Source organism: Xiphophorus maculatus, chromosome 21 (assembly GCF_002775205.1).
Source record: "Xiphophorus maculatus strain JP 163 A chromosome 21, X_maculatus-5.0-male, whole genome shotgun sequence".
Taxonomy (NCBI): Eukaryota; Metazoa; Chordata; class Actinopteri; order Cyprinodontiformes; family Poeciliidae; genus Xiphophorus; species Xiphophorus maculatus.
The window spans coordinates 12,995,974-13,018,247 of record NC_036463.1 but is presented as its reverse complement, the minus strand read 5'-3'; the positions used below and the strand labels follow the sequence as shown (position 1 = coordinate 13,018,247).

General features: G+C 37.2%; 1 protein-coding gene across 3 annotated transcripts in view; it reads right to left on the bottom strand.

Moving 5' to 3' along the window:
- Positions 1 to 22,274, bottom strand: part of neto1 (neuropilin and tolloid like 1) — an 84,052-nt gene that overhangs the window by 19,585 nt on the left and 42,193 nt on the right. For all 3 annotated transcript variants that reach the window (XM_023326551.1, XM_023326553.1, XM_023326552.1), the window contains exons 5-6: positions 7,733 to 7,774; positions 6,469 to 6,596 (exon numbers count right to left, since the gene is read on the bottom strand). In XM_023326551.1, the coding sequence (XP_023182319.1) occupies positions 6,469 to 6,596; positions 7,733 to 7,774 (170 nt within the window). The remainder of the gene's footprint in view (positions 1 to 6,468; positions 6,597 to 7,732; positions 7,775 to 22,274) is intronic.

Sequence of the window (22,274 nt, the reverse complement as noted above, 5' to 3'; positions counted from 1 at the left end):
TCACAGTATTTCTCCTATGCTCCCTGATTGTCTCTGCATCAATGCCAGTTATTTATTCATCAGGCTGAGATCGAAAAGCATCATAGCTAGGCTTTGTTCTGCTGTGCACAGTCCTCACCATCATTCCGGGTTAATGAGTGGACAGCTATGACAGGGAAATGTGACACTTTTGAACGCCCAAAGACACAAGCTGCAGATCGGCCAGGATAATGGACTTCGCAGTGACAACCTGGCTTTGACAACATGACAAGTGAAATGTATCGGAGCGCAAAAACAAGCTAAATGCTTCCCCCGGGGTCTCATGTAAGGGTCAATAAGCTTTCATCGAGCCAAAAATGGTCAATGTCAGCTACTCTATTCTCACATCTACACACTTGTGTGTTAGGCATACTTATACACTGTCAAGAAAATCCGAGCTCATCCCACTTCCCCATGCTGGAGATTTTAGTTTAACAGTAATAATAAATAAAGTTATCTTTAAAATGAATCACTCAAGTGACATCAAGGCCCAACAGTAGACTTAAGTGTCAATAAAGTTAGTTTAACAGTAATAATAAATAAAGTTATCTTTAAAATGAATCACTCAAGTGACATCAAGGCCCAACAGTAGACTTAAGTGTCAATAAAGTTAGTTTAACAGTAATAATAAATAAAGTTATCTTTAAAATGAATCACTCAAGTGACATCAAGGCCCAACAGTAGACTTAAGTGTCAATAAAATAAATCTGGTTGTGTGTGTTGTTTTTGTCTCATGCAAACTTTGCTTTAATTCTACTTTTCTCTATTTAATCATAAGAAATCATAGTCAGTCAGAGAGTCATGAAGCAAGAAAAGCAGGTTTCCTGGAAAAAGAGGAAGTAAGTTCCAGCCTGCAGATTTATAAAAAATAGCTGAGACTATTCCTTATTTCAAAGCATGAAAGTTTTAAAGAATGAAATCTAAAACATTTTGAGTAATTTGATAAGATTCAAAGTAAAATACTTATATTAATATTGGTTTACTTGTAATAATACTTACAGTTACATTTGTGGGAACACTTACAAGAAAAACAAGTAACTGTAACTTTGGCATCAAATAATTAGAATCATGGATTATTCTTGGTTTCTTTTCAGAAAACATCTGTAATAACTCACATTAAGATTATAATAAGTATAATTAATAAGTTATGGTTATAAAATCATAAATGAATGATAAATCAGAGAAGCTAAAGAAAATAAATGTGATATAAATGTGATTTTGACATTGAACTTGAAATGGTGTAAAAGGTGTAACTGCAATTAAACATCACTGATATGTTGGAGGTAGAGAGTAGGTGAAAGGTGAAAGGCAAGGAACTAACAGGAGAGCAGAGATGATCAACGCCTTATTTAGAGAGTAGGTGAAAGGTTGTGCAGGCAATGGACATAGGAGGTTGAGCAACCCTGAGACATTAGCACAGACATCAGGAAATGTCTGTAAGACAGTGATGGATATGAGATCATCTGTCTAAGCAGTCAGAAACCCTATAAAAGGTGAGTGCAAAAGAGGAACCGTTCGTTGGATCCTCCGGGCAGCTTCGAGCCAAGAGATGGACAAAGAACTCTGCAGCTGAAGAAGAGCCGGGGCCACGGAGCCGAAGACTGTCCGGCCATGGGGACCAACCCGTCAGCCCCACAACCTGTGGCTTCAAATCGCACTTCTCTCATCGGCTGGGTTCAGACCCCAAAGACAAAGATGAAGACAAAGGCAAAGACAAAGAAGAAGAACTGGTGCCTTCCTTCCTGCCAGCACCAAGTCCTGTGTGACCTCACCATCCATGCGGAGAGGAGGCTCATCAGACCTACAGAGATCCCTGCCTTCATCGATCGGCGTCTTCCTCCTGCTGCAACACCTTCTTCATCATCAGACCTGCGGAGATCCTGGCCTTCATCGATCGGCGTCTTCCTCCTGCTGCAACACCTTCTTCATCATCAGACCTGCGGAGATCCTGGCCTTCATCGATCGGCGTCTTCCTCCTGCTGCAGCACCTTCTTCGTCGTCGTGCCAGGTCTGGGGTTCGAGGCGCCAGGCTCCGTCCGTCTCTCTCAAAGGTTCCCTTTTTTAGTTCTCAGTGTCAGCAGTAGGGAAAGACAGACTAGATGACTGATTTTACTTATTTGATTATTTCTGCTACTGAATTAAGCTGTACTGACCCTTGCAAAAATGCCTTACTAATAAAATATTTAGCATAAAGAAAATCTAAAAGATGTTGTGGACATTCAGTTAATGAGTCACCTTAAAGTTCTTTGATGGTTGTAAAATAGCTGTGATGTTTGATTCTGGAGAGGAAGAGGTGGAAAATGTTTTATAGGTTGCTGGTAGCCCAAATGTAAAACAACATCCTTGGGACTCGCCCGAGTCACTAAAACCTACCTGGTTCAATAACAAATGCAAGTTGTAAAATAGAGAACGAGCGACCGTTAACAGGTGTGCTCTGTGAAACTAGTTGGCTGTAGGCTGCTCAGTCTGGCTAATTCACAGGGGGAAGAAGGGTGGGACACCTGGATGTTGGCCGTCAGAAACCAGGCGAATCGTTTCTCGAAACCAGCTTAAACAGAGTTTACTTCAGTTCTGGACAGGGTAAATCCCAGCAGATTTAGGAAACTCAATTAACCCGTTAGATGGAGAGCTGGTAGCACATCTCCCCTCTCAGAAGAGGAAGCAGAGAGTGAGAGAGTAGAGACAGAAAGGAGGGGGGGGGGTGTTGCGCAACAACAACACCAACACTTGTATGTACAATGCCTTGCAAATCTAATCAAACCCCTCAAAGTTTTCATATGTTGTGATGCTACAACCACAAATTTTGAAACATTTCATTGAGATTTTTTGTGATAGATCAATACAAAATAGACAATAACTCTGTGAAGTATACAGAACAGATTTGTTAAGCCCTATTTAGTTTGATACCACAATATAAATAAAACTTTTCTGTGAAAGCCTTAGAGGTTTGTTGGAGGATGTAAGCAAAAAAACAACATTATGAACACACCAAAAGCAGACAGTGGGGACGTATAAAGCAAGATTAGGTTGTAAAACAATATTTCACACATTAATTCTCTACATATCTGAAAATGGAAAATGTACACCATAGTTGAAAACCATCTAAACTAACAAACCAAGTATATAATATTTATACAGTAACCAAGGAGTATTATCTTGTCCATCAAGCAATATGTAGATAGGGGATTGATATCTTCCATAAATGTAGGTATTTACTAATTAGGTGTGTTCTAATGGAATTATTTTGAAGCGGATTTTAGACAGTTGTACAAGAGTAGAGAGGGCTTAATACAAATGCATTTCTTTTATTGGCCTATTACATCAAATTCTAGCGAAATATATAGAAGCTTTTAGTTGTGTGTCGTGACCAGAGTGTTAAGAATACTTGGCCATGTACATACACCAGATAAAGAAATTTGTTTATTATACATAATGTATTAATAGAATCCAATGTTGATGTTTACACCTGTATCTTAATCAATTTAATGAGGTCAAATCTTTAAACATCTACTGAATTTCAAAGTCATTAACAGTCCGATAGATGATGCTGCACCGACTGAAACATTGGCAAAACAGCATAATTATTTGACAAATAACCTGAAAGGTAAACACAAATGAAAGGAATTGAATGCTTTTTTTCAGCTGCTCCTTTGATAAACTGACTGAAGAAAAATCCAAGGCCAGATGGCAAAACACAAAAAAGAAAGATTTAATCAAAATTTGTCAGTCTGAATTATTTGCTCTCAGAGGAAAAAAAAAGAACTGCTGCCTCCTTAATAGCAATAGCCAACAATGGTAAAGACTCAATCACTGACTGAAGAAGATAATGTTCTCTCTGCGGCTAAAACGTGCCCAGAACACAGCATGCTGCTCCTTACAGTCAGAGTGATCTTTGTCTTCATAAAATATATACAGTACAAAGTGTCAGAAAGTTCAGACAGATATGTTGGAAAGAAATAGACAGGACAAACTTGTTACATGGTGGAAATAATCTTTGACACTCCCAAGAGCTGCCAGGTGTACTTGGACATCTGTCTAGGCAGAAATAACAAGAGGGGGAAATGTAGCTGAAAAATAAAAAAAAACCCACACACACAACCAATAGACACAAATGTATTTGCAGTCTGACGCAGGCTTGTGTCTGATTAAATGTTCTTTCATGATGCCTTGGATACCAGTAAAAGCTCATTAATTTTGATTTTTTTTCTCCCCCTGTGGTTGCTACAAATTCTCTTTATAAAAAAAAATGATGTTCAGATGACACATGCTGGTGTAAAGATCTAACATCATCATTAAAAGTGGTGCATTGCTGTCACTTCTGGCAACAACACATGGCCATTACTGCTTTCTGCAGGTGTGCCTACCCTTACCATGATTCTTTCTCTCTCTCTTTGCCATCTGCCTTCCACATTTAATTTCCATCCCTTATACATTTAGACCTTAGATAAAATACATTATTTAGCAACCCCGAGCCCCCTACCCTCTTCCTTTTCTTCACCCCGTTTTTCCTGCCTTCTCTCTGGAGTCCGCCGGTGCAGTCTAATTAGAGCCTCCGGCATAGGATGTCATTATCTCTCTACTGTTTCTGGCACACTGGCACCAGTGCAGCACTGTAAGAGCATAGGGGGTATTGAACAATTTGCCAAGATTACAGCACAGCAACATGTATGTAACATAAAAAGTAAGGGAGGTGGATAACATAAGCGTGTGTCTGCGCACTCTGACAGAAACATGAACAGAGGCTTTATACGCTTCATGAGTTTTGCAGATAGAACCAGTGAGAAGTTTAAAACCGTGCACCTGTAAAGATTGAATCATGCTTGAAAATGCATTCGCGCTCATGCCTATCAGTGCCAGTGAGCGTAAACCTTTGGCCCTTGACATGCCCTATGATGCGATTTTCCAGCATGACATTTTAAACTGATTTTAACATTATAAAATATATCACTTTCCAATGGTCACATTATGTTGGCTTTTCATTAATCACATCTGTAAATTGTAAAATTGACTCCCATTCTTTGGCATGCACGCAAATATTGCCGGTTACAGTGTAATATCCATGCTGAATAAATAATAATAATAATAAAAAAAACAGTCTTGTATTGATAAGAGCCCAGCATCCCTCTGCCTTCCTTTCACTTTTTTTTTTACTACTACTTATAGCACATCCCCAATTGGCCGCTGACAATTCAGAAAAAGTCTGAAGGTGGATGGTGCAATCTTGCAGCTCCAGTGGCCTTGACTTTTAAAGCAGCTGAATCAGAAGGGCATTTCCGACGGAAACAAAGGCATTAGTGGGAAATATGCAACCCTGAAGAGGATGCCAGATAAGAGCAGCTGCTGCAGCCATGAATCATTGCCATACCATTGTTATCAGCCAGCCATATCATAAACCAGCATGCATATGCATCAGAGGAGGATGAAACATAAAAGAGCAGGAGGTTATTCTCTTTTCTGAGAGCCTAAGAAAGTCCGAATCAACCATTACTTTAGCTAAGAATCATCCAGCTTATTGTCATTTAAATTACTTTATTGTTAGGGAAAACATGCAGCAGAAGAAAAACAGAGTATTGATCTGAATGAAGCAACAGTGAAATTTACTGGAAGCAAACATAAATAATTTTTAAACAGGTATGACTCAAGGTAAAAAAATAAAATGCACATGAATAAAATATTTCATTAGTTAATAATTCAAAACAATTTCAAAATTGTATACTTGAATTGGAAAAAAAAAACACACACAAAAAAACAAAACATGTAACTAATCAAATGTACTCCATTCAATAATCAGTGCTCCTCAACAGTTTTGACCTTGGTGGACATAATGTTATGGCTGATCACTGTAACCAGCACAAAGCCTTTGAAATATGTGTTTTTTTTTCTTTTTGGTGCTCCAGGCTCAAGAGACTTTTAATCCTTTAGCATTAATGCAGCACAGGTACCTCCCAAAGATAAGGAAGCGAGTCTACAGTGTATTAGTGGCTGGAGTGAAGTTGTGCATGTTTACGAGTGTTGGGGCATATCTGTATTTTTTTTATGCATGCAAGGTTGCGTCCAGACACTGGCATAGAAAACAAATATGAGAAGCCTCAGGGTAAAGGGTCAAACTGCATCGTAACACCATTTCATCAGTGCTAAATCACCCTGTCTTTTTCTCCCCCAACCAAGTCTTCCTCTCTCTCATCCTCTCTTCTTACTCTCCACATTCTTTCAGTGCTTAGTTCCTCTTGGCAACACTGCTTCGATTAGAAAAATGAGCACCTGGCCCTAAGTAAACGCTTCTGCCTGTTTGTCTTTCTGATCCTAGTGGTGGAACTCTTTCTTCCCCGCAGCAACAAAAACCTTCACAAGCAACGGAATATGTTTTTGCATTGTCTGAAGAGACACAAGATTAAAGCAACTAACTTACATTGTAATCACAGCTGGATGAAGAATAGTTAAGTCACTGACCTTGGAACGGGGTGGAGCACGGATGTACCATTTACAGTCGACAGCCTCAGCGGCACCAGCTTTCCCATCTCTGGTGATCTGATGGGACTCAACGATACCTTCTGGACCAACCATGTCATACTGACAGGCTGAAACACAAGTGCATGCATAAACACATACAAAAGCAATGTTCCATATATGCAGTCATGAGAAAAATAAATATTCTGCATGGAAAAGTAATTGGAAACGCTAAGTATACCACATCAATAAAAACTTAAAGTAGTTATTTTCTTAGATCACTGTGGAGGAATTTTGTCCCATTCTTTGTAACATTGCTTCAGTTAATTGAGGTTTTCAATTATATGTTTGAATAGAGATCTAGTAAGATCCCACCACAGCATTTTAGTTAACTTTTAACCCTTCCCTATTTTGTGGGAAGGCAAACCTCTCTGATCCAGAACAGCAAATTGCCCTCTTAAATTTGATATAAGCAGATATACTTAAAGTGTATTCACACCTGCCCTGTTTGGTCCGCTTTAGTCAGACTCTAGTTTGTTTGTCTAGAAAGTCCAGCTCTTTTGGGAAGGTGTGAATGAGCAATCAAACTCTGAAGCGGACCAAAAAAAGCAAACACTGGTCCGCCTAAAAACCTAGGTCTCGGTTCAATAGAAGTGAACTCTGGCTGTGTTTGAATGCAAATGTGGGTGTAAACAGACCACAGACCGCTCCAAAAGCAGGAAGCAAAGTCTAGTGCAGGCCATTCTGGGTGAATATAACCAAAACAAATGCAAGACTCTAACTCTAGAGGGAGAAATGGCTTGTGGTATTTTACCAAAGACAAAAGTGAAATATTACCACCACTAACATTTGACGCTACTCTATTTTTGTTTACATTTTATGAAGAAAAAAGTTGTACTCTTGTCTTCTTGGAAATGTCACAAATGTTGCAGTATTGATCCACAATTGATCCGAGTCTATCAGAGTATCAGATGTGAAAACATACTTAGTGTTTTACTGTATTGTATTAACATTCACTGAAAGTAATAATAAATGTACATCTTTTCTCCAATGTAGGTGGTTTAATGTGGTGGATGGATGAATGGATGCCACAGGTACATATGTAAACATTTCAACAGTGAAACACAGTTTGTTCAGAGCTACATTAAAAGCCTTAGGAAGAACTGTGGTAAAACATAGTGAGTAATGTAATCAGAAGTGAGGCAGAAAGAGAAAAAAGAAAAAAGAAAAACAGAAGTAAAAACAGAGACTGAGAGAGTATACCTACAGGGCAGAGGTGGGGGTACTCCCAAATCAGCAAAGTCGGGATCTGAGGAGATAGAAGAGGGGAAACAGAGAGGTGGGGCATGCATTTTTAATGCCTGAAATACATTTTTTTACAGATAACATAGCAGCAAAGTGCATAATGCATAAGGGAAGCCTATATATGAAGAACTCACATGTCCTAAGTCCTAAATTAGTTCTGGCATCCTTAAATGAGTGGTAAAATTCTATACTTTTTATGTGTTTTTATGAACAGGAGAATTACAGTATATTGACAACTTACACCAGTGAAACAAATATAGCTATGGTTACATATTGTTATATTTCACCATATTGGAAAATAATTGAGCATGAACAGGCGTTTCCTTTATTTAACATATGTGACTGAGCTTGTTTAAGACTATTATATTATCATAATTACATACCAGGCCATGCCTAATTATATGTGCATGGCTTGCACACTCGAAACAGACATTTTACGGCTGTGATATTAAACCGTAAATATCACAACCGTGATATTTTACGGTAGACTTATGGAAGTCTACATTTAGACTTCCATAAGACAAAAGAGATGTTTTTGCATTCATTTCTATCAGCAGTGCAGCTAGTTTTAATTTGCTTATTTCTAATGTACGCAGTTCAACACGGCATTAGAGGCACCAGTGTAAAAGCACATCAGACTTAAATGTGCATGTTTTCTGAATTCCCAGAACAAAAAGCAAAGTGCACATGTTGACGTCACTATAGGTGTGCAAAGTATTTCATACTGTAAGAACACAAAACATGATATCTCTTGTTTTAATGTACAGATAAAATGCATGGTTAAAGTATGAAAGCAAGGAATATCGGGAGTCTTTCATGGTTCACAGAAATAATACAAAGTTTTCTAGGGCATTACAGAAATCACAAACATTACCAGGTCACTCTTAGGTCAGCATTAGTACTTACAATTAAGATGACCCTGGAAGTCACAAAAAATATGTTTACCATGTATTCATACTATTATTTATATTTACCAATGTGTGCATGAGTGATGGGAACGTGCTACAACAGATTTGACGGCGAACAGATTGAGCCAGGATGCAATTGCAGCAAAACATATTGTACTTGCTATCTTTGAATTAGAGGAGCTTTAGCATTAGCAGCTGAGACAATGGAGACACTGTTTAGAACAGCTATATGGACAAGACTACCTGGATGTATTTTATTCAGGTTTTGATTATTGCTGCAATAAGTTGCTTCAAAATGGCTGCCACTGACGACACATGTCAAATCTTTTACCTATCATCTCAGTTTGTTAATCCTAAAGATTTAATGTTATGACGCCTCTATTATTCTGTAGAGAAGTCTGTCAGATGTATTTTCTACAGACAGAAATCATCTAAGCTTCAACTTGCTCTTTTGTCATCACTTCAGTGGGAATGTTTCTGTTTTTCAATAAAAGTTTGAAATTGGAAAGTCTACGTTTAGAAATTAAGATCAACTCCGGAAATATTAAAGCGTAATTTACTAATTATGATTTAGCACATTGCTTTTTGATATAAAGTGTAAATAGAGCAAATAGCATATTAAACCAGTTCCACTTGATTTCATTTGATTCCAGCATAGTAACACAGTTTTTGTGCCTTTAAAGATCTGCAGTCAGTTATGATCTTCTGACTGCCTTCATCTGAAGACGCACAAAATCCACTTGAGGATAAATGGTGACATGGCTACCACTCAGCTCAGTGTGGAAAATGAGCTTTGATTGCACAGCATGAACTCCTTTCCTAAATGCCACTGACTTTTTTGTCTGTGTATAAGCTCTAAATTCTTGGTCTAGACATGAGTCAGTGATTATTTGCTCAATCTCAGCAGACATGAAAAAAAAAATCCGGAAATAGCTTGCAATGAACACCTGGTGACAGAACAAAATTTGCACAAAAATGTAAATCAAATCTCAAACAAGGATAAAATTAAAGGTAAAGTTGGTTTTTGTCAACTTATTGCAGCTATGTTCAAAGTCAAAACATAATGTCAGTAAACTTTGTAAAGGACAGTCTTTTGATAACCATTTAAAAAACTAAAAAGACTACATAAAATGATTTATAATTAGTGTAGCAAAACCTCTCACAAATGATCAGGGATAAGAGTCAATAAGAGATATGATTGAAGTGATATGGTCTTTCAAGGCTTTGATTACTTTCCACACCTGACTATCTGTTGCTCTCAACATGATGTAAAGTCTTTCTCTGCAAAGTTGAACAACAATTAGTATATGCCTATCTGGCTTTAGATTGCTCAGTGATACTGCACGACTCATTTTCTTGTTTGTTTTTATCTTTTAAGGAAAGAAAGTTACAACTAAACAACCTTGATTTTGCTCAAGAGCATTTTCTACTTTCTGCAGGAGAATATGAGGTGATTATTCATCTTAGTATTAGATATATTGAAAAAACCCTAATCTGCATAATTCCTAAAACATTTGGTCGTTATGTAAAGCATAATTTCATTACAAACTTTGAAGGCTTCTATCCTCTCTACCACTGTCCGTGTTTGCCTGTCTTATTGCTTATGTCTGTGAGAAATGGAAAAAAAAAAGAGTAGAAGACAGTTCATGAAACATTGACCTCAAGGTCATCTTTGCTGCCTTTATGAGAGATTTCTCATTTGCTTATAGGTATCATGTTCCACACAACGATCACAAGGCCAGCCAGAATGAGAGCAGAATGACAGCACACTTTTAATAAAGGCTGTTCTTAACATAGCAAGAGAGGCCTCACCACAGGACTACAGTGCCTATAAATTCCTCCAGGGCAACTCTTGACCTTTCTAAACTTGAGAAGTTGAATGTTAATCAGGCATCCTCCATGCCTCCATTGATCAGCCCCCTTCCTTTCCTGTCTGTCATCACTGATTAATAGATCCAACCAATTAGCTGGATTGATGAAATGAATGATGAGCTAAATGTTTACTCTCTGTATGAGTGATGATGTAACATATTTGCAATCTCAGCAAGATTCATGATCTCAGCCACATCGGTGACACTACATCACAGTGTGAACATGATATTTCCAAAGCTCTGCTGAGTTTCATCACAGCATGCTGACATTATTAATTTGTTTGTTTTGTGCTGTCATTGTCATTAATGTCCCCCTATGAGGTCCCCAATTTCTGCACTGTGTAAACGGCTTTATATTAACAGAAGAAATTTAGTGCAAAATGCCACACATTTTTCTCTGTTAAAGTCCAAATTCTTGAACTTAGCTCTGACAAGAACATGCTCATTGAAAGACCAGGACGTGGAGTTGACTTCTATCTGTTTACAATGGACTGTCTATTGAGGTTCATTTCGAAACAAAATGCCCCTAAGATGCAACAATTTAATGTTAAGTGGTACAAAAATAGAACAAAGTATTTTGTGGTTCGGAGCTGTGTAGCTGGGAACTGCATCTCGACGGGGGATCTCAGACCAATAGAACCTTCTCACTGGACGGTCTGGTCTGAAAAACTGATATTTAACAAATAGCTTGAGCACGTGTTCACTAAGAGGATGACTACTGCTCTTTTTCAGGTACAGAAGCTTTGCTGACCTTTTTAAGTTGCTTTTCAAGATTAGTGTTGTAGACCTAGCGTGTAGCATTAGAACAACCAGATTCTTATTACCTTACATAAACTGGATAAAAGAAAACTGTATACAAAAAAGGGCAATGTGAATACTATGCAAGCCTTGACTACAAGCAAACATTTTCATGAAATGTTCCATTACATTTTTTCTAACATATGCCTTCGTATGAAAGGCTAGTAAATTGGAAATTCCTCACGTAGACATTAGTGAATTGTTATAATGTCTTATGCCCAGATGAACACAGTTCGGCTGTGTAGTACAAAGTGTTCCCCATATGTCCTTTAGGCACTCACAAATGAAACAGCATGCTACAAGAGCTGAAGATGTGAATTTCTAATGACTACAATCCCATAAGTGTTGCATTACTTTTCATAATACAGACATGAATGAAATGTTTTATTAAAAAGGTACAATAAATCGCATTTAAAGTTAAATAGCATACTTCACTGCTACACTTGCTACACATCCCTTTGCTATTAACTCTTGCCCCTAATGTATGCATGACTAATGAGTAAGCTCATGATTGTGAGTGTAGAACAATGTTTCAAGAATTAAACATGAGAAGAGGGAAGGAGAAAGCAAGGCACTGAGAAGCAGCCCAGACACAAAACTCAGTTTCCCAATGGCCTCATTTCCTCTCAACCACTTGGTGGTGACATTTAAATAAGCATCTGATTAATAATCTCTGTTTATGTGGTTGATCGAGTTAATGAATAGCCACCATTAATCACACCAACCACAGATGTGGATAAAGTTCCACTAATCGACCTAAACGGAGCTGCAGGCGAACAGAGAGAGCACGGTGAAATCAAACAGGGGTGACCGTTTCTCATATTCTTACAGTTCAACTAACATCCAGATCTCACATCAAACCAACACAATACATGCTGGACTGTTTGCTTGAGAAAACATATGTCACTGGGAAAATCTCTTCTAATGAAACACTGCTTTAGAGATTAGCCACATATCTGATGTGGCTCAGCAGGACTTTGTCATCGCTTCAGATGACAAACCATCTGTATTTTGAAAAATTTTATGTCAAATGTGGATGCTGTAGGACCTGCAAAGGACTGATAGGATTTACCACAGCCTGAGTGTCATGGTCAATGAGCTGGGTCTGTGCCCTGAATGGTGATTAGTGCCGATGTGTACCGCAACGCCATGTCACGAGCATCAACATCTACACATCAGCAGTCCTACTAGAAACTGCACCACACAGCAAAGTAGGAAAAAAATATCATGTCTTGCTTACGGAGAAGAAAAAAGATCTGACGAATATATTTTCCCTGTGAACCTTAGTTCACTTTGTTTTACATTCATACAGACAGCTGCCCTTGACCTCGTAATATATGGTCTGTAACCCTGCAGGAAGAGCTTGTCGCTGGCAAAACTCTCCTGAGTAATTTCCAATCCTACTACAACTATCTATGGTTCAAGTGCCCTTGATTAAAAGCACTTAACCCCCAGGATGTTCTGGTGGAGGATTCCAACATCCAGGAATATCTGTTCAAAAAGAAAGATCCTCTGTCAGCACCTGGAGGACAAACCGTTACATTTTTAGAGGCATATAGATTACAAAAAGGGTGTGATCTCTGTCCTTGTGTTTGAACTAACGATTCATACGATACATTATTGATCTCCATAAGGAAAGCAGTGAATAGAAAAGCACTGGAAGCAGAAAGGGATAAAGTGTCTTTCTCAAGGACACCACAGCACAACAAGAATACTAGCACATATGCATTGTCATCATGGTGTTGTTAAAAGACTTAAAGGTGCCCAAAGCACAATTTTCTGCAAAGGTTTATAGAGACAACACTAAAAGTTTGCTCTTGCTCCATCAGCACAATGTGCTCAAGCACTTAAAGGGTCAAAGAACAAACCAAAATGACTGTTGCTTTGAACAGATCTGTAAGAGAGAGAAATAAAAATCTTTATCCCCAGTGGAACCTCTCAAAGCACAAAGGAACCCATTCACTGCCTTGCACATCTAAGCACATTCTGTTCATAAGACACAGCTGGTCAACTAAGTGAGATATATTAGACAGTTGGGAAAATAAAGCATGATTCCAAATGACCAATATGCACCATTTTCACAAAATAGTTCTGTCACACAGCTGCACAAAATGCCTATTTAAGCTGCCTTCCCATTGCTGGCAGTTGACATTTACTTTCTTCATGGACGCTCAAGGAAATATGAACTCTTAACTTAAATGCCACATTGGCTTTTCAAAAATTGTTTTTCCTGTTTTGTTTTCAAAAGTCAATTCATTCCTTCACCAGAAGTGTTTCTAGCTTGCACAGGTAAACCGAGTGAAGTAAAGAGAAACAAAGCATCAAAATTGCTCAGAAAATATTTGACAAAAAATTATAAAATTTAAGAACTTTTTGGAGGTTTTAAGAAGCCTTCAAAGTAAGATTTTGCAACCTAAATTAACTTATATCTATGATGGGAAGACAAAGAGAGAAAGGATTGAAAACAGCTTTGAGCCATTAGTTTCTGTAAAATGGAAAAATGTGCCTTGGTTGAATAAATGAGCAGTTTGTCAACACACAGATCTGGCTTTATCTAATTTATGCATGCATTTGGTAACAACATCCTTTTCCTTTGCAGGGCTGAAAAGAAAATGCAGCCATTTATTCAAACTGCCATTTCTGTCCAATAAGTCAAGAAGTGCAGACTCGTCTCCCTCACTGTTTGGCAAACTTTCATGTCAATTTTCCTCGTAGCTGACAAACAAACTTTTGTCAATCCCACCGGCTACGGTGCTGATGTGTGTGCAGCAGTGTAAGCAGTGTGTCAGAAATTTGAGCAATACTTTTTAGCAAGTCACTTTTTAAAACTTGCTAATTACAATTAACATGTTGAAGTCGCAGTCCTAGTTAAAATACTAATATTGAAAACAGATTTTTAGCAAAAACCTAAAATATAGCGGAAGATTTTTGCCTTGCCAAAGGTTCGCAGTTTGAGTTTGCACTCTTCTCAGTAATTCATCTATGACTTACTTTCTGTATATTGAAATCTATTTTCATCATTCCTTTCAACTGGGAGTTCTGTAATGTAGTTTTAAATATTCCATCATTACAGCGTGTCCAACATATCTAAGCTTTTGGCATTTTTGAGCTAATTCAAAGCACTGTAAAAGCACTATCAAAGGTTCAAGTACCCTTTGTTCTCTAAACCACTCTGATGAGTACTTTTTATTACCACAATACAATTATGTACTGTGGGGTTTTGAGGACATGTTCCTCATTTTCAGTTAATTACTTTTTCTTCTCAAGGTTTTTGAGAAAAAAAAACAAAACATTTTTCTTTAATTAAAGAGATATTTCATTTCAGTTAAGTCAAAAGGGGTTTGTGTCAAACTTGCTGGATCTGATGCAACACGTGACTGCTTGGCATCATGCAGCGTGCTAAAACACGAACCGGGTTTTTCTGTCTTCGAGTCATTTCTCACGCCTTAGGTAATTTAACTGCCAAATGTATCTTCTTTAAAAATATGTTATCTTTATTCTCTTTTTTTAGCCGACAACAACTCACTCTCCAGTGGTGCCTGTTCTGGCCCCTATCTGCTCCATAATACACACTGTCCACTCGAGAGTACTTCACATAAGCCCACTTCAAATAGATTTCAATAATATTTTGACCAGGCTGTTTTCCTATGCAACTATTTTTTATTTCATTTATTTTTTTGTCAGCAAAGCTCTACAGATTTTACTTAGCGTCTGGCACAAACCAAAGTCACCTGTAGTTGCCCTCACAATAGTTGAGTAAATATGTCCATCAAGACTTTCATTCTGAGAAGACAGCACAGAATTTCAAGCACCCAAGTGGAGTTATTTTTTGTTTCCCAATTCGCACTTACTCACAGTAATGCGAATGCTGTCCCTGTCCTCATTTGAGTGTTCCAGGGAAACAGTGACAAACCCGAAAAAACTGATAAAACATCACAATACTATCACCTTGTGAAGAGTTTCTCCTGTCCTGTGTGAATACAACACCGTGTGTCTGTGTTAAGCAATGGCATGTTGAAGTGATCCAAGGATGAAGTATAGTCTCACTATGCTTTGCAGTCATCTTTTTCAGTTTTGGCAGTGATATAGTCATCCAATCATCTTCTTTCAGTTCTAAGAAATTCTAAAAGATAAAATGGATCTGGTCTTTACAAACTGTAAATTATTAAAGTCTAATCTAAAGTGTAAAGAGTGCAAATCTCACACTAGTAGAGTCCATTAAACAAAAATGGAGCCAAGTAAAAAATCCGTGCATGGAAACTTACTGCATTCAGATGATTTAATATGGGAAGTAGCTGCTAATCAATGCACAGCACAGCTTATGGCTTGTTCAGAAACTGTTTCCAGTCTTGCCTCTAATCAGCTGAAAATGGTAATACTGAGGGGAGAAGGGGAGATGCTGTGCGTAGATACTCATTTTCGGCTATTAAGTAAAATATATTTAACTGTCTAACCCATTATGTAGAGATAGTTTCAAAAAAGTGACTAAAAATGACTCCACAGGCAACCCTCACAACAAATCATGACATCGGAATACAGCAGAAAAACGTATCCTAACATCAAAAGCAAATGAGAAGCAGTGTGATATATTGAAAAGCTGTCTTCAGAGTGAGCAATACCGAAAAAAACAAACAAAAGGAAACTATCTGAATATTAACCGAAGCGTACCTAATTGAAAGTAAATAAACCAAATGACAAAAACGTACCCCCCTAACTGAGAAAAACATGAGAAAACTAAGCAAACATAAATGGCACATCACTCCTACAAACTCCAGAACTTCTACAAGGTGTTACAGACAAACAGTATGGCCGGTTGAGATGAGCTGAGGATGGATGGCAGGAAGTCCTCGTCTGCAGCTTTTACATATGTCACCTTCGGGAGGCCGCCAATTGGACATCTCCATCGTCTTCTAGGAACCAATCAGAGACAGGCACTCATATTTGCATAATTAAGTTGATGATGCCAGTCGTAACACTTTGATGTTACAGTTTCAGAGAACTCTGAATTATCTTTGAGAGAAGAGCTTAAAGAATGAAAAACCTCTTGAAAAAGGCTTCTCCCATGTCCCACACCCGAATGGGTTTGCAAGGAAGAAAAAAAAAAACCAAAATAACAATTGTCTGGACAATTTTGACATAACAAGAAGATCCAATTTGAGATTTTTTTTCTACCTGGCACAAAGGAGGAGCTTCATTGTGATCTTGGTAGTTTTTTTCTTCAGTGGAACAATGGAGCTTTAGGTGCACAGCGAGTCAAATCATGGGATAACTACGTGTGCAGTTATCCCTTTTGACAGAGGCCCTTTGTCTGTACAGTGATTTTCCATTCAGAAAATCCTGCACCTTTTAATGTTAGTATAACAAAAAAAAGAAAAACAAAACTCTTGAAGGTGAAAAAAGATCATTCTGAATGTTTCCCTGACCTAAATCCCAGAATAATTTTTTTTTGATGGGTGACAAGGAAGTTTACAAAAATGAAACTTACTTCCAGACTGGTTACCATAAAAATGAAAAAAAAGAAAAAACAAACAAAAAAACAAAAAAAACATCTGCACCAGTTGGAGCAACAGTTTTAGTTCTGTTTGTTTTTGTGAAGTCATGCTCTCAAACATCCATTAAGTTTAAGGTTAAATGTTGTTTTCAATAAATTGCTTACTATATTTTTTCACTTGCAATTTACAACCTGACCAGCATGATATGCAAATACTTTAATCAAAAGCTGAAAAAGGTCAGATTGAAAATGCTACAAAACATATTCTACAAGTGGTTATCATGCCACAATAATGTGTGTACTTTTAAAAACACAATAATCTTGATAACATTCATTGAGCAAACATGCTATTAGTAAGACCTAATTTTATTTATGTAAATATAATAGTGCTTATATAGTATTTCAACAAATGTGTAGCATATTCCGATGTACATGTCTGATACTTTACAGTGTGGTCTAAAATTAGCGATAAAGGAGGTCAAAACTAATACTTCCTTCACTGATGTCCCTTAAACAGAATCTTTAAATCTGGAACTACTAGCTGAGTTGTATTGTGGAAAAAGAACAAAAAATACCCTTGAATTGGTGAACATTACTACCTTTTTCCATCTAATGTGTCCTTAACAAGAGTTTTACTTTTACAACAGTAAGGGATTGAGTTCTATTTAAAATAGATTAAGAATGGGTTAGTTGAAAGAACAGACAGGTATTCCATTGCTTTACAAAATTGATACTACATAGTTTAACAAACTGAAAACAGACTGCAAATGTTATTTTGTCATTTGCATGTGGGCGTGTATTGATGTGTGTTGGCGTGTGTGTTTGTGTGAGTGCTGGTTGGAGATGGGGGAGCCATTACTAATACAACAGTTAGTTGTCCCAAGGCATCACAGGTGTTTCTATCTGAGGGATGATACAATGACAGACACTTTCAATCTAGGTTCCATTTGGCCAGCCATGCAATAAATCAACACAACATCCCTACTCTGCCACTCATTACTGCAAACAGTGACTGAAAGGCATGGAGTAAGGCTATGTGTGTGAGAGAGAAGGGATAGATCTGCTGATCTGCAAACAATGCTCCACTAAGAAAGGTAATTGAAGATTCTGATTGCTTTTTTTCAGGGAAGGCGTTTTATTTTCTTGTCATGAAATTATTAGAGGTGGCAAATCTCTGTTTCAATTGTCGCTGCTGCTCTGCAGTTGTTTTAGAAGACCCAGGGGGGAATCAACAGCTCAAAAAGACTTCTTTTCTGCCAACAACAGGCTACAATTTAGCCCAGTGGGGTAATGAACTGCAGGCAAACACGCTGATGCTTACAACCAACACAAGCACAAGTGTTAAAGTGAAGAATGTTAAACACATTCTCTCTTGCATCTGCACCATGACAATTTTTTCAACATAGTTTAAAATTAGCAAACATGTAATTCTAAGATAACATTTTTTTCTTTGAACAATCTTCTAAAATGATGAAACAGGGCAGTGACTTATCCAATGAGGATGACAAAGAGTATTTAAAACTGAAGTTGTGGAGAAAGGTTGATATTTAAACACAAAGATTATGAGAGAGGGAGATTAAGAAAACAAATGGCAATTCAGAATTTGCACAACTGTTTTTTGCTCTGTATATTCAGTGAAGTTGCTGAAGCAATTGGGGAAAATCCAACACCATGTGTTGCTGTGCTGCCAACATAATACAACCAAGAGAGCTGTGAATTCATCAAGAACTGGTCAATGAGCTAAAGGTGGGACAAGTTATGCTGTAAAAACAGTATACAACCTGTATTCAGAAATGTACGGTGTGGTTCCTTCTGAGATTGAAACATGTACACCGTGGACTCAGCAACCTCTGGTGTGTTTCTTAAAACTCAGCTCAGGGGAACCCAAGAGAAAGATGACCTGTCTGTGAAGGATGAAACTTGAGAGTAACAGCAATAATATTTTTAAAAAGTTGATTTCTTTTTTTATTTTTATGCCTTATACATATTTTACAAATGTATTTTGTTGTGTATTGTTGCACAGGAAATAAATAAAACAATTTAAATAATAAATCTGTCTATTTTCCACGAAAACCTTATTTTCCTTCTGAATATAAATATTTAAATGTAAGCTGCAGAGCATCAAAAAATTATATTGTAATATTGCTTCCATCACTTTCTGTGACCTCTAACATCTGAGGTATTATATGTGTGAGCATCTACTGCACTGAAAATCCATCCAATTGGCTGAATTTCATGACAGACAAAACTAACAACAAATACTGCACACCAAGGAGTCCTTGACATTAATGTTAATGTGAATACTTCATCTTATTAAGCACCTTTAAAATACCATCATTTAAAAAAAAATACTGCAACTGTTTTCTCTGTGTATTGTACACCTAGTACATACAAAATCAGATCATTTGAAAATAGGTTCAAAATTCACTGTATTCACCCAATTCTTAATCAATATCCAATAGGGACTTGAGTTTCAATTCTTTGATTTTTTTTTTCTTTTGTTTTGGTTAGGAATTAGTTCACTTGCATATAATTGTATGACTTTGTCAAGCTTTAAGATCTGTGAAAAAATAAACATCACACAAACAGTTCAATGCAAAAATATGCTTGTTCTGCACATACTCTCTTTTTTCAACTGATATTTTAAATGCTGCTTAAAGCAATACTACAGCGATGTTCTTACTTAAATACAATTCAAATTGTGGTGTTACTCCCATAGCCTGTTGGCTACTTCATTTATTCAGTGATTGTAAAAATGCACCATCACAAATCTCAGCATTTAGAATTTGTCAAAAATACATAAGAAAATGCAAAAAGAGAGTGCGACCCACCTGCTGAAATGACAGGAATTCCCATAGCAACTGAAATACGGCGGCATGCATTTGAATACATAGATCTTTCTAAGAACTGTTCCAGGTAGCGTTGTGAAAAGGAAAATAAAATTAATAGTCTGTACTTAACAATACCTTGATTCACAGAGCACTACAAAAATAGTTTTGCCTACTGGATTTTATGAGTGAAAATTTGATCTAATTTCAGTCTTAAAACTCTGCAGTATTTTTCATCATAATGAAGTTTGTCCTCCCAAACACTATGCAGTCTTATTAATATGACTATGTTCGTCAAAGTGGGGATAGGCTATTTTAAGCACAGACTTCAATTAGGAACTTGCTAATTTTCACACCCTGCTGTATCTACTATAAAAAACCCTGCTTTATCTGCCCTACTGTGTGGAGTTAGTTTGATAAAGATTGAGTGTTGGGTTAGCTGTTAACACAAAAGCATAAGGAAGCTCCTCCACTTGTTAAACTTTGTCTGGCTGCATTTTTTGTACCTGGTAAATTAAAGTAGGTAAAGGAGAGTATTGTTAAATTCTCATAAACTCAACATCATGTACAGTCTCATCCCTTGAGATGAAACAGTATGAATGCACAAAAGTAATACAAATGAATGTTTGTATTCATTATTCATTATTTTAGCTTTGATACTCTAGTTTTTACTTATACTTGTAGAAACAGAAACAGCCTATGGCATTTTACTGTTTACTTAATATAATCAGTTTGTCTTTTCATGCAACGTAACAAGATGGCATAAAATCTCATCATACAGTACTGGTTTATAGAAATTTCCTTTGTGAATAAAAGTTTGGCCACATAAGTACTTGATATATTTAACCTACATTTACCAATACTTTTAATATTACTTTGGATCAAATCAAATAAGTTTCTTGTGCCTTTTTTTGCAGTCTAGAACATAGTTTGTAGCTGTGGCAAAACAAAGCAACAAAGACTCTCATAAAGGGATTTTCTTTCTTCACCAGCAACTAATAACCAATGTCCCCCTCACACATTATTTCAAGCTGTTACTACCTTCTGTTGTCACCAGAGACAAGCTGCCCCTGATTAACAACCCAATGGCTTCTCAAACAAGGTAGCCAGAAAATTATGAAAAGAGATGACGGAGAAAATGCAGACGAGCACAAGCAGAAGCACAAGCACAGAAGTTTCCTTCAACTTTAATTGAACCCTTGTCTGATGGGATAACAGTGTGTGTTAAAAAGGCTTATTCACAATGCAAACAGACAATACTGCTGGGCATCTGCATCAGCTTCTCTCATATGGCTTGGAAGATAATGCATGCAGAGCTGCTGTCTTCAGCTTGTATTGGAAACAGCAGATGTAGAAGGACACAAAGCCATTTCTGCCCTTTCAATCTTTCCTTTTGTCATCTGATCAAACTAAACAGGATTACCCTCCTCCCCTGGCACAATGTAGGTACATTTCATTTTCATTAATAATAAAGGCAGGTAAAATCAGTCTGAATTTGATTCAGTTGGATTCATTTCCTCTGTACAAAGCTATAAGCTTATAAGAAAAGTAATAATCCACATGCGATGTTTGTGGGATAACCTATGCAACAGTGTCTGACTGTTTATTGCCTTGTCCCAATGCAAACTATTGCAGGTCATGCTGTTTATTCTTTTCACTAATGGTATAGATGTAGTAATAGAAAATGTATTTAAAATATTAAAACGTTGGCCAAGAAAAATATTCATGTCTATATTATCACTTTCACAAAGGACTGCAGAGATGCAATATGTGTTGACTAATTTATGGAGATGCAACAATCTACTTTAAGCCTCTGCCTACACTATAAGATTTCCAAAAGTTCAACACTTCTAAATTCGGCAGGTTCAACTGCAGACAGAAGCACAGAGTGCAAAACAAATTCAGAAAGAACAACTTTCTCGTAACATGTTCAGTTTTTCTGTTACTGGCTGTAAGTCTTGCTCTTACTCGGAGCCTTAAAGAACTGCAGACATTTCTTAGCAAACACAAACATTCACCCACCTACATACACACATGGTTTTGGAGGTGCTGGTTCCTATTTCTAGTGATCATTGAGTGACAGGTGGTGTACTCTCTGGGCAGGTCAACAGTACATCACAGGACAACACTGAGGCAAACCAGTCCAACCATGTTTAAACTAGATAAAGGGCAATTTAAAGAGACATGCATTCTCCATGCAGAAACAACCCAGATCAGGATTTTAAGCTAGGACCTTTTTACAGTAGAAAACAGTACTACCAAAATTGCCGCCATTTATGTCTTGACGTGTTATAGAAAATTCAATTTCCTCTTGGATAGCTTCCTTTGACTTCATTTTTAAACACATCCGTCGACTGAAAAGCGCTAACATTGAGTTTTCTTCTCTCAGTAACAATGGTCATACTGAATAGCATAGTTAGAATATCCTAGTAGTAGCTGCTAAGTATTCATTGATTGGATATTTGAGTTTCAGTTTGTCTAGTCAACAGTCATGGTTGATCAAGCTGAAAGTCATCCAGTAGCTGTCAATATGCAAATTGTGTTTTCATAATTCATTAAATTTTCGGCTTGATGGGGTCTATCCAATAGATACACACAACTGTTACAT